Source organism: Acanthaster planci, linkage group LG01 (assembly GCF_054643075.1).
Source record: "Acanthaster planci isolate LZ-2023a linkage group LG01, COTS_SCS, whole genome shotgun sequence".
Lineage (NCBI taxonomy): Eukaryota > Metazoa > Echinodermata > Asteroidea > Valvatida > Acanthasteridae > Acanthaster > Acanthaster planci.
Window position 1 is genome coordinate 3730509 of NC_141777.1, and position 13855 is coordinate 3744363.

At 41.6% G+C, this 13855-nt stretch overlaps 1 protein-coding gene across 3 annotated transcripts in view; it reads right to left on the reverse strand.

Moving 5' to 3' along the window:
• LOC110974311 (scavenger receptor cysteine-rich domain-containing group B protein-like) overlaps positions 1-13855 on the reverse strand; it is a 35088-nt gene that overhangs the window by 2762 nt on the left and 18471 nt on the right. Inside the window, exons 4-16 of one of the 3 annotated variants that reach the window (XM_087138804.1) lie at positions 12684-12986; positions 11992-12303; positions 9295-9609; positions 8367-8678; positions 7517-7624; positions 6859-7047; positions 5818-6129; positions 4968-5075; positions 4310-4498; positions 3666-3773; positions 3184-3372; positions 2871-2958; positions 2265-2367 (exon numbers count right to left, since the gene is read on the reverse strand). In XM_087138804.1, the coding sequence (XP_086994930.1) occupies positions 2265-2367; positions 2871-2958; positions 3184-3372; positions 3666-3773; positions 4310-4498; positions 4968-5075; positions 5818-6129; positions 6859-7047; positions 7517-7624; positions 8367-8678; positions 9295-9609; positions 11992-12303; positions 12684-12986 (2636 nt within the window). The remainder of the gene's footprint in view (positions 1-2264; positions 2368-2870; positions 2959-3183; positions 3373-3665; positions 3774-4309; positions 4499-4967; positions 5076-5817; positions 6130-6858; positions 7048-7516; positions 7625-8366; positions 8679-9294; positions 9610-11991; positions 12304-12683; positions 12987-13855) is intronic. The other 2 variants (XM_087138802.1, XM_087138807.1) reach the window with 2 other exon arrangements.

Genomic DNA, 13855 nt, shown 5'->3' on the forward strand with positions numbered 1-13855 from the left:
GTGACCGTTGCACGGAAGTTACGGAGCGTGCGCACATTGGGTGATTTTGGTTCAGGGAGGAAAAAACCACAAAAGGAACCCAAGAAAAGAATGTTGCAAACTTGCAACTTGACGTGGATGACGCTGCTTTTATGTTCATATATCTCAATGAAGGTCGGTAACATGATAAGAAAAAATCCACACTTTTTGATTAAAAAACATGTTGAATTGTCGAAAAAAATTGAGCGGCCTCGAGCTGGCTTCCATTGATTAGTCGAGGCCGGAGATCCCCAAGGCCGAGGCATCGCCCTCATAAGCCAAGACCGGCCTCTATGCCTCCAACACTGGCTTCCACGAACTCGTCTGTAGAAAGTTCTCTTGCCATTTTATCACTGTTTTCATGCTTTTTCGCTGCGGCTACACGTACCAATGCACAGTGAACAAAACAAATCACTCATTTGTAGATTTATTCATACAACATGGAAGAGAGGCCCCATGCACAATGGTGACAAATTTTCAGTGTAATTATTACCCTGTAGTTATTTATTCAGACATCAAAGATGAGTAATTTTGTGCAAAATTAATATTAGGAAACAAAGAAAGTTTAACACTTTGCCTTAATTGCCGGCTCTACCATAAGCCGACAGCCTTGGTATATTTCTGTATGGCCCTCTTGACCCTCCAGGCTCCTGCCTAAAAACTTCATAACGACACAAACGAAACTGAAAAACGCCGGTCAAGACTGTTTTGACTTGCCCCGAATAACTGATTATAGGAAGATACTTTATCATAATAGAAAAGGCCCTCGTTGTGCAGAACTGCCCTCTTATAACAAATATCTCTTCTCCCAAAGATGCTGACATAATAATTAGCAATTTAATTGACTAAAAAAGGTGTCACTCCCTTGAAAGAATGACTACATTATGTTCAAGCCAATGTACATGATTCAAAATGAACACAACGTTTCGGTTGTTTCCATACAAATGCACGTGAATTCAAATGAACACAACTTTAGATACGGTACTTGGAGACGGTGTCTCAAATCTCTCTTACAGTAACATAATTGCCCTTTGAGCCTCCCAAAGACCATGTAGAACAATCATTTCCTTAGGAATATGTGATTGTCATTGGGGAAGTGGCCCCATCCAACCGTTGACTGTGAAGATTAAAGCTCTTCATATTTTCACGAGGTGGTTGCAACAAGTCGTCGAATTGAACACTGGGGACTCATAGTTGAACTTCCAGAGCCTGTGGAAAACTTCGTTATTAAGGTATAGCGAGTGGGGGTAAGAGAGGTCGGTACAGCATCGCCTTTCAAATAATAAGTTGAAGGTTGGCAAGTTTCTCAGGGACACATTGTCATAATAATTGTTATCATTATGAGCGAAGAAAATGCATAGAATGCCGTGTCGTGACGAAGGGTATCAGAGCGCGATAGAACTATTTCTTTTTGTAGCGTGATGCTGTGCACATTTCCATCGAGTCAGTTTGTTTCTTCTTTCTCATGTTAATATCATTGCAGATTTGTGTCAGAGTTTCGGCAGCAAGGAAGAGATTGAACAAATGTCGGTCGCTTAACGTTACCGCTTACCTGTCTCTTGTTACTTTGTCATTTCGAGTTCGACTTTGCATTGCGGTAAAGTGGCCAACCACATGCATAGAGTTAAAGATTACCTACAGGTGGGAACGCACGGACGTTTGACGCGAAGGAATGTCAACAGGGAGTCTCGGAAAGATTCCACGAGAGGCCAGAAGAGAAAGTCCAAGATGAAACACGTCTTTAGACAGCCAAAACGCGTCAGATCTCAGGCATCATTCTGTACACCAAGTTTTGTTGATGCGTGAACCTTCTACAGCTAAATTAAAAGTGGCCACGCTTGCCATTAATATATTATCGTATTGCGCGGCAGGAATACATGTACTACCGAATGAAGCCTACACCTTTGTTGATAACACCCATTTAGGTATTCAATAAAACCACTTTTAACAATACTTACTTGGCAAATAGGAAATGTCTAGGTAAAATGTCGACAACGGATCCAAGGATCTCCTGAATTGCAATCCTTTCCTTTATCCAATCTTCCACCAATCTCCTTTTTGGCTTTTTCTTTGCCCACCACATTCAATTATTATCCACGTTGGCAGTTAATTCTTCTGCTTGTTACATTACATGACCGGCACGCTTGTAGCGTGACACTGTACTGTAGAAGTTTCAATTATCGCAAGCGATAGGAATCGGGTGCATTAATTTGTACCTTTGATGTTGTTGTAATATAGAAACCTACCTCTTCAGTACAGTGATAACAACGAGGAGTGCCACGATGAAGACGAGGGCTCCCCCTCCACCGCCCACAATTGGTACTACAGGGCTTGATATCATTTCTTGAGCTGGCAAAACAAGAAAAAAGAGTGAGATGACTCTTAACAAGCCGTCTTCAATCACAACGATTGAGGTGACACAGTACTTAGGTCTGCGATTTCTCACATGTGTAAAAGATTCCCTTAATAAACGACGGCATCTGAAACGATTAATCAGTTGATTAAAGAATATGGTGCCTTTCACAATCCTGAGGGTGAATTTATGGAACGGTATAACTGTATAACATACTAAACGCAGCAGTAATACAATATCGTATCCCGCGACGCTGATAAACTCTTTCAAATCTAGGTATCTTTCTTTTCATTCACATTAACGATATATCAGCTATAGAATGTAAACAAGTGTCAAAATTAATCTCTTCAAATTAAGGAAAGAAAAATAATAAATACGCCATTCATTACTTGCGTATATCCACTCATTCATGCAAGCCAAATGTACTTCGACCTCAAAACAACATTGCAGATAAAGGTATGATGTAAGCCTGGTGACTTTTATAAAGTATTACATGTACCTGCACGTTTCGAGTAGGGACATTCTGCTGTTAAACCGTCGCTTATAAGGAGCAATGAGCAGTTGAATCTGGTGGGTTTGTGCCTTTCCTGGTGGAATTTGTCAGTATGGCATGCAAAAACACTTGTTCAGTTTGTGTTCATGCAAAACAAGTCGTTTCCTCATGATATTGATGAATTTTGTCTTAAAGTCAAAGAAGTTAAATTGGAAATAATGGTTCTAACTTGGACCCTGTCAATTTTATCAGTTTGAGCCTTTACCCATCTTAATGAATACATGTATTGTTTTAAAACTTTGGGGTAACAAAAGAGCACCTTTACTGCATGCAGCTAGCTGTCCTGACCATGAGAAGTTTGACTGACAAATCCTCTTTGGGGATCCGCTGAGCTGAAATCCGTCCGGGCAGTCATACTCAACCGAGTCACCAGGAAGATACAACGCCTGTTGTCCTGATACCACCATCAGACGGTCAGACGGGTCAGAAGTAGGCGCACAGTGGGCAACTGTCAAAACATTGGAGGTGGGAAGTGTTGAATTTCACTCGGATTTCACACACATGCTTGTTGTGAGTGAAGTAATTATTGTTTCTCCCTCGAGTACAATAGAACATTTTTATTTGTTTATTTCCTCAAGCAAAATATGTAGTAGATTATTAACTCAGATATGATTTTTCCTTTTATCAATTATGATGCATAACAAAAACAAGACGTCTTTCACAAGAGTTCATAACTGATTTCGTTTGATATATGAAGTTAAGCAAACACGGAAGCTTAGAATCAAAAAATAATTACTCTACCATCTGCGCATGTCAGTCCGTCATAGCCAGCAGGGCAAGAACAGATGAAACTATCCAACGCACTGCGGCAAGTTGCCCCATTCACACAAGGCATGCCGACACAAAAATCTATTAAAATTAAGACCAGTGTATTTGTTAATTACGTCAGTTGTGTTTAAGTGTTTTTCATAGTTTCTGACCCCGTGGAAATTGGTAGGTTAAAAAAATCCAATCTGTGATGTTGACTGCATATTAGAGGCAATAAAGGAATTAATGGCATTTATTGTAAATTGTCTTGTGAGTTAACATTTATTTGTATTATTTTAAAAGAACTTGAACAGTGTGTTGTTACCCGTTGAGATATGCTTTCTGAAAAGAACAAAGATTTGCCCCTCTACATCCATCAGCTTATGTTGTTTCTTATGCATTAACTACAGTATTTAAAAAGACTAGCCTCTTCCATTGATCAATTTCCTAGTAATTCAGTCAATATGGCATCTTGGATGAATTCATTCATGTTTTGCTTCTTCCGAGACATCTTAAATCCATTTGTATGTTTTTAAAAGTTAGCAGTATCTAGTGAACTTTAAGAGGAACTAAAGCAAACTAAAAAATGAAATAGTTACGTAATAAGAATACCGAAAATCTAAAACGATTTTCAATACCTCTGATACATTCAGCTGGCTGTCCCGACCATGTAAAGTTTGCCTGACAAAACTTCGTTGCAGACCCGCTGAGCTGATATCCGTCCGGGCAGTCGTACACAACCGAGTCACCAGGAAGGTAGATAGCCTTTTGGCTTGATACAACCATCAGAACGTCAGACTGGTTGTGGCTGGTCACACAGTGAGCAACTTCAAAACAAGCAGTTTTATATTTTAATACATACTTGTTTATTCTCATGCGAATTTACCTTTGGATTGAAGTGGTAATCCCAATCTTTTCTTGAAGTTGAAAGTTTTGCTACCTACAGGAGGATATAACTTTCGCTGTTTTCATTTTTTAAAAGAATGTTCGAATCTGGCACAAAAGCAAGAATGTGATTTTGGGACGTCGTATCAAATATCTGCACAGTGAATTCACAGAGTCGAACACATTTCAACTCTGCGAGTTTCGTTTCAAGTGTTCTCTAACCTGACATTCGCTTCAATTTCACATCTGATTGGAGTATATACCGGCTTCAAGCCCTGGTCCTTTAAGCCGAAAATGAACTATTCACAAGAACTCGTGTGCACCTTTGGAAATGACCCATATGATATAAGACCAACGTACGCACTAATGAAAACCTACTTATAATCGAGTTTATTAACACAATTTTCATACCATCTGCACACGTCGGTCCACCATAACCATCAGGACAATGGCAGGTAAACCCATCCGACAGGTCGATGCAAGTTGCTCCTTGGGCACATGGTCCACTGAAACAAGGCTCTGTGAAGCACAAAACGTCCGCCTATTTAAATGTTTTAAAATTGATGCTTTCACAGTCATTATTATAATTTTTCTAGACGTCTCAAAGAACAACACACAGCATGTCATTTTGTCCATTAACCCTGATGATGGAAGGAACCATAAGCTACAAATTACGAAATAAGAGAAATGCTTTACAGCACTGGTTATTTGCTCCAAACACACGCAAGCACAAACGTCGGTTTGAAGGAGGCAATGAAGGATTATGGTAACACTTCTCTCTCATTATGAGAGTCCGCCTTGCATTCAGTCCAAGAACACAGAGTAGACTCTGGAACATGTTACCACGACAAGACACGGATCCATATATGACACTGGCATGGGTCAAAGACGATGGATTAGTTTTATACTATTTTATGGCCTTTTTGTTTTTAAAGATTAAGAGGTGGAGCCCTCTTTGTGAGGAGAATTACCCTCCCAAAAATAAAGCGACTAGAATTTGCACGAGGTGACCCTACAATATTCTATAATTTCTAATTAATTCTAATTACTCTCTCGATGAACTCAAGATATATATATCTGTATATTGAAATTTCTCATGGAATGAAGTGTTTATACAATACTGCCAAGTGTAACCTCTAGGTGAAAAATAATTGAAAATGGAGTCCGATAATTAGTCCAAAATATTTTGGAAAGGAATGAAAGTACTTTTCGGTCAAACATAATTAGTCAGAAAAACCATGGCTAATGCGAGGGATAATACCTGAAATGCAAACGACTCCTGCGTCTTCACCATGGCCACAGTCATTCTCCCCGATCTCGTTATGCTGACAGCTCAGTAGGTTACGTTCAGAGCCAGTGCACTCTACATTGTCCAGGTGTATTGCTCCACCGCCTTCTCCAAATGACGCTCTTGAGGTAGCTTCAATAGCACTGGGGAAGCCGAGCTGCCTGCAAGCCACCTGGGCTTCTTCTTGTCCCCACGAGTCGTCACAAACTGTGCCCCATTCACCGTTGAGGAGGAGTTCAAGCCTGCCCTCGTTAGCAGTGTCACCGCCAGCAAGTCGCATCTCAACTACATACAAGAAAAGGCAGATTCAGGTATCTCCTCGTTTGCGTTTATATCTGATTGCGTGTTTTTACACTGTTTGCTGTTGGTCGAAACTGCAGAGAATAACGTTGTAAATACAACTGTAAACATACTTCACAATCTTCATAATCAAGGCATTCTTGCGTGTCTCCATTTTCAAGGCATGCCGACACAAAAATCTATTAAAATTAAGACCAGTGTATTTGTTAATTACGTCAGTTGTGTTTTAGTGTTTTTCATAGTTTCTGACCTCGTGGAAATTGGTAGGTTAAAAAAATCAATCTGGGATGTTGACTGCATATTAGAGGCAATAAAGGAATTAATGGCGTTTATTGTAAATTGTCTTGTGAGGTAACATTTATTTGTATTATTTTAAAAGAACTTGAACAGTGTGTTGTTACCCGTTGAGATATGCTTTCTGAAAAGAACAAAGATTTGCACCTCTACATCCATCAGCTTATGTTGTTTCTTATGCATTAACTACAGTATTTAAAAAGACTAGCCTCTTCCATTGATCAATTTCCTGGTAATTCAGTCAATATGGCATCTTGGATGAATTCATTAATGTTTTGCTTCTTCCGAGACATCTTAAATCCATTTGTATGTTTTTAAAAGTTAGCAGTATCTAGTGAACTTTAAGAGGAACTAAAGCAAACTAAAAAATGAAATAGTTACGTAATAAGAATACCGAAAATCTAAAACGATTTTCAATACCTCTGATACATTCAGCTGGCTGTCCCGACCATGTAAAGTTTGCCTGACAAAACTTCGTTGCAGACCCGCTGAGCTGATATCCGTCCGGGCAGTCGTACACAACCGAGTCACCAGGAAGGTAGATAGCCTTCCGGCTTGATACAACCATCAGAACGTCAGACTGGTTGTGGCTGGTCACACAGTGAGCAACTTCAAAACAAGTAGTTTTATATTTTAATACATACTTGTTTATTCTCATGCGAATTTACATTTGGATTGAAGTGGTAATCCCAATCTTTTCTTGAAGTTGAAAGTTTTGCTGCCTACAGGAGGATATAACTTTCGCTGTTTTCATTTTTTAAAAGAGGGTTCAAATCTGGCACAAAAGCAAGAATGTGATTTTGGGACGTCGTATCAAATATCTGCGCAGTGAATGCACAGAGTCGAACACATTTCAACTCTGCGAGTTTCGTTTCAAGTGTTCTCTAACCTGACACTCGCTTCAATTTCACATCTGATTGGAGTATATACCGGCTTCAAGTCCTGGTCCTTTAAGCCAAAAGTGAACTATTCACAAGAACTCGTGTGCACCTTTGGAAATGACCCATATGATATAAGACCAACGTACGCACTAATGAAAACCTACTTATAATCGAGTTTATCAACATGGTTTTCATACCATCTGTACACGTCGGTCCACCATAACCATCAGGACAATGGCAGGTAAACCCATCCGACAGGTCGATGCAAGTTGCTCCTTGGGCACATGGTCCACTGAAACAAGGCTCTGTGAAGCACAAAACGTCCGCCTATTTAAATGTTTTAAATTGATGCTTTCACAGTCATTATTATAATTTTTCTAGACGTCTCAAAGAACAACACACAGCATGTCATTTTGTCCATTAACCCTGATGATGGAAGGAACCATAAGCTACAAATTACGAAATAAGAGAAACGCTTCACAGCATTGGTTATTTGTTCCAAACACACGCAAGCACAAACGTCGGTTTGAAGGAGGCAATGAAGGATTATGGTAACACTTCTCTCTCATTATGAGAGTCCGCCTTGCATTCAGTCCAAGAACACAGAGTAGACTCTGGAACATGTTACCACGACAAGACACGGATCCATATATGACACTGGCATGGGTCAAAGACGATGGATTGGTTTTATACTATTTTATGGCCTTTTTTGTTTTTAAAGATTAAGAGGTGAAGCCCTCTTTGTGAGGAGAATTACCCTCCCAAAAATAAAGCGACTAGAATTTGCACGAGGTGACCCTACAATATTCTATAATTTCTAATTAATTCTAATTACTCTCTCGATGAACTCAAGATATATATATCTATATATTGAAATTTCTCATGGAATGAAGTGTTTATACAATACTGCCAAGTGTAACCTCTAGGTGAAAAATAATTGAAAATGGAGTCCGATAATTAGTCCAAAATATTTTGGAAAGGAATGAAAGTACCTTTCGGTCAAACATAATTAGTCAGAAAAACCATGGCTAATGCGAGGGATAATACCTGAAATGCAAACGACTCCTGCGTCTTCACCATGGCCACAGTCATTCTCCCCGATCTCATTATGCTGACAACTCAGTAAGTTACTTTCAGAACCAGTGCACTCCACATTGTCCAGGTGTATTGAACCAACGCCTTCTCCAAATGACGCTCTCGAGGTAGCTTCAATAGCACTGGGGAAGCCGAGCTGCCTGCAAGCCACCTGGGCTTCTTCTTGTCCCCACGAGTCGTCACAAACTGTGCCCCATTCACCGTTGAGGAGGAGTTCAAGCCTGCCCTCGTTAGCAGTGTCACCGCCAGCAAGTCGCATCTCAACTACATACAAGAAAAGGCAGATTCAGGTATCTCCTCGTTTGCGTTTATATCTGATTGCGTGTTTTTACACTGTTTGCTGTTGGTCGAAACTGCAGAGAATAACGTTGTAAATAAAACTGTAAACACACTTCACAATCTTCATAATCAAGGCATTCTTGCGTGTCTCCATTTCTGTAGTGTGTGCTTTGTGAGAAGTAACTGCCCTGTAAATCTTGTGATTTTACAAAGAAGATTCATTCCAATAATGGATTCAGTGCATCTCTGTTCAAGCAACTTTATTAATGAAAAGGATGACGGCCAATAGTTTATCAAAAGTGGGCAACATGGATAACAAGCAGCTGAATACGTATTTGGAGAGCAACAAGGCAGTCTAACTACAGATGGTAGATGAGAGGCATCGGAAGCAATACAGCCGAAGATGAGTAGTTTTGACCCTTGTTACTTGCGAACAACTCGTTACAAAGGTTACCAACTTAAAGGGGCAACCAAAACTAAGGCGCGTCTTCTGAAGCTAAGGGCAATCAGCAAGTAACCGTCTTGGTTTCAGCTATAATGCTGGTTGGTAAGGGAACGTTGAAGTCCATTTTTCGTGGCTTTCGAGCAAAGTAGGTATTACCTTTGGTACCACAAATGACTCCTGCATCTTCGCCATGGCCACAGTCTTCGACTCCAATGCCGTTATGCTTACAAGTCATCAGGTCGTTTTCATGTCCATTGCAAGTGACATTGTCCAGGTAGATCGGTCCACTTCCACTTCCAAATGACCCTCCTTGGGTAGCTTCGATGGCATCGCGGAAACCCAACTGTCTACAAGCTACGCGGGCGTCCTCAATATCCCAAGAGTCGTCACAGACAGTGCCCCATTCTCCGTTGAGAAAAATCTCGAGTCGACCTTCTTTGCTATCAGCGCCCCCCACGAGACGGAGAATGTCTATATAGAAAAGAACAAACCCATTCACAGGGGAGGAGCAGCAATATTCAGGTGCAAGAGATAAATCATGTATAAATTTTGGACAGTAACAAGAAAAATTAAACGTACATGCACAGGTTAAGCTTTTATTCTGAACGTTGAATATCAGCGTTTTTTGACAAGAAGTTATTATTATTATTGATTTATGGTAATGACTCCAAGTATTCCTTAAGAGCGCTTTTGGCACTGTAGCTCGCGAACGTAAAGAAACATGTAGAGAGAGGAGACAGTGAGAAGTAGTTACAGTTTTAGAGGTGGGAGGAAAACCTCAGAGAAATAACCTGGGTAGAACCCATGGAATAAGGTAGGGGCTATAAACCCAATCCACAAGTAGACCGAGCACGGACATGAATCCGGATCGCAAAGATGGAAGGAGAGGAAAGAGCCACCTCATCACGCTGACTCCCCGCTAGAGGTAAATATCGCACGAACTGACAACAACAAATGAATTTAGACTCAACTTTGAGCTGGACAACATAAAGGAATTTTGACGTTAGCCATTGGTGTTATTGTGAAAATCACATTTTATGTGCGCTAAAAGACTGAACCAAGCGACATGCATGGAACACTGATCATCATGCTGTAGTCCGACTTGTTATTATGAGCAGCGCTGTGGACATCACAACGCAACATTAGGACATACATATACCCTACCCGCAATTATGGCCGAACCAATTTTTTGGTCAAGAGCTGGCCGATAGCTGGTCGATAATTGGCTGCTCCAGCCAGCTGCACCTGAAAGGAGGACGCTTGTGAAATATCTGGCACCTCATTAAAAACATACTTTGCGTTGAGTATAACAATTCACCGTCTCATTCTGGAATAAACCGTTCCTATACTTCAAACAAAATGAAATATTTTCATTGCAAAACAATTGAAAATGGAATTAGCCCCAATGAAAATTTGCGATGACATACAAGTACCTTTCAGTCAAACGTGCAATGCGTTTTGAAAAAAGAAAAATTCAACTGCCTGACGTTTCGATCCTAGCAGGATGTTTCTGAAAGGCAGCATGACAAAGACAGAGACAAACAACCAAGTATGAACAAATACAGAAGGACAAAAGGAAGAGTGAGAAAGCTGATGGCTGGAAAAGGAGCAGGGGATAAAAGGGGTCTGAAAAGGCACGGGTAAGGCAAAAAGGGATATGAGATTAATGTAATATGGTGGACTCCAGCTCAAAGAAGGGTGGATTACACATTTGTCAAACATCATACGCTCATCTCCGGCGCATCGCTACTATCCGGCGAATGCTTACAAATCAGGCAGCCGAACAGCTCATTCATGCTTTCATAACTTCCAGACTCGACTTCTGCAACAGCTTACTTTCTGGTCTCTCTAATAACACGCTCCATCGCCTTCAACTGGTTCAGAATGCTGCTGCACGCCTGCTAACTGGCCATAAGAAATCCACACACATCACCCCTATTTTTCAAGCCCTTCACTGGCTGCCTATCCAGTATAGAATACAATACAAGATCATTTTGCTCACATTCAAAGCACTTCACGGTTCCGCCCCAGACTATGTACAATCACTCTTACAGGTTCGCAGCTCCAGGTCGGGCTTGAGGTCATCAGGAAAGTCACTATTTGTTCCTCGAACCCGCCTGAGCAGTTATGGTGACAGGGCCTTTTCAAGTGCCGCCCCCCGTCTTTGGAACTCCCTCCCGGTAGATCTGAGAGAAACACATAACCCCACACTCTTTGCCCAGAGATTAAAAACCCACCTTTATGTCCTAGCTTTTCCTTCTTGAGACCGAGGCTCTTTCATCAGACCGGCGCCTTTGAATGGTCACCAGATACAGGCGCCTTATAAATGCTGTATTATTATTATTATTATTATTATTATTATCTGGAAATAAAAGCAAGGGATAGAAAATAGTTGCCTTCTTGGATGTTCAGGCCATGGGGTTGTTCGGCCTGCGGGCGTTTGATCCACTGCATGTCCTTCCTGAAACGAACGGCATCTTTACGGTGTCACTGTGACTCTATGAGTTTTAAGATCATATAAGACATGGAATGGTAAGGAAGGTTGAAGTGATGGTCACGGGGTAGCCAGTTGCTTGGTATTGACCGTGGATCTTTGGCTGTAGAAATCGCTTCTGGAGGGTGGTCTTAGTCCCTCTATCATAAACGAACAGTGCAGATCCTGCAAGAAGTAAGATGCATGTCTGTGACATTATGCTATAGGATATCGAAACGTCAGGCCCTCCAACTTCTTTGTATTAGGTTAGTGTAGCCAGCAAGCAGTTTGCAGCGGTCTTTATAATATTTAATATTCAAATTAATCAGGAAACCCAACCGAATAGCGGGATGGTCGAATAAGAAACACACGGGAAATACCTAAGGTGCAAATGACTCCTGCATCCTCACTGTGGTCACAGTCATTCTCCCCGATCTCGTTATGCTGACAACTCAGTAGGTTACGTTCAGAGCCAGTGCACTCCACATTGTCCAGGTGTATTGTACCAACGCCTTCTCCAAATGACGCTCTCGAGGTAGCTTCAATAGCACTGGGGAAGCCGAGCTGCCTGCAAGCCACCTGGGCTTCTTCTTGTCCCCACGAGTCGTCGCAAACTGTGCCCCATTCACCGTTGAGGAGGAGTTCAAGCCTGCCCTCGTTAATTTTGTCACTGCCAACAAGCCGCATGTCAACTACAAGCAAGAAAAGGTAGATTCTCATAAGGTGTCTCCTCGTTCGGGTTTGTCAAATTGTGTGCTTTTAAGTTTGTTAAACAACAGGGTGATACATTTTAATACAATCAAACCGTAATTCACAACTCTCCTTGACAGAAATCTATCTTCGAATCATCACGTAGATACATTTGTCACAAAAGGAACAATAGGATGCCTAGTTTTGTCTGGAGACAAGTCAAATTACGGTAAAGATTCTCATAACCTGTCAGACCTATTTGACCGAATTTGGAATGTAAACGTCTATGTGATAATGTTTGAAATACTACTGAGAGTCAACTGACCAATGTTTTGGTGGTGAAATTACCATAACGATGACTGTTTTGATGTGTTTAACTTACCACATCGGACCCCGGCATCCTCACTGTGCCCACAATTGTGTTCTCCAAGCCCGGCGTGGCTACAGTCAAAAATGGTCTCTTCACCGCCTGTACATGTGACGTTATCCATCAGTATGTCCAGCCCATCTCCTGCACCAAAGGTAGCAGACGTAGAAGCTTCCCACGCACCAAGAAAACCCAGTTGACGGCAGACGACAGTTGCGTCATTCAGGTCCCACAGGTCATCGCAAACGGTCCCCCAGGCACCGTTCCAAAGCACCTCTACGCGACCGTCCATTGAGTTTGAGCTGCCTTGTAAACGTACTGTGCACATCAACCAAAATGATTTACAATATTGTAACGCAATGCAGTATTGATACCGGTTTTTCGAATTTTAAGTTTACCATCGTTTGTTCTCAGCTGCTAGGTGCGTCTGTTTGTATAATTGTTTCAGGATACCAGTTTATCGAAGCAGTCCCTATAAAAACGCGCTGCAGGGGTGACTCGCCCTCTTTTCCCGCCTGGTTGTCGACCTAAGCAGGCCAGTATTCCTGACATAGTTCTAGTTGTTTTGCATGTTTTTGTGAAAAAAGAAGAAGGGTAGCCCGATATGAACTGCATCTGCCCTGTTGTTATTTTCCCCGTTCGTCGAAGCTGAAACTGGCGCTTGGGTGTAGTTGCCGTGAGTGGTGTGTTGCGGGCCAGCGCGATAAACTTCCGCCAAAACGGATCGGCGTCACCGGCCTTTGAAAGCTAGACCGTTCGCTGACGTGGGCTGGCCAGACTGGGTAGCAGGGCCAGGAATCATTCTGACACCATCTTGTTTTTTGGTGCTGCTGAGAGGATGGTCTTCTTTACGTGAGTTTTTGCTGAGAAAAGTGCCTCAAAACATATTGGAATAGTGAGACGGTACGTTCACGGTTGTATATTTAGAAGTATTGACTTAATGTGAAATTTCTTAGTGGGCTCTGTCCATTTTAAGCCGTGAAAACAGTATGCCAGTGTAGGCCACAATGGTCTTGACCTGTGTACTAATTACTAGCTAACGTTAGTCTGGGCCTACATATACATGATCTTGTACAAGCCTACAAGGTAACGTGTATGTGAAGGCTGAGCCATAACAACTGCTTAACGGACTCATTAGAGTCTGCCACGATGCTGCTATTTTTGTAGTACGTAATAGGGAGACTAAT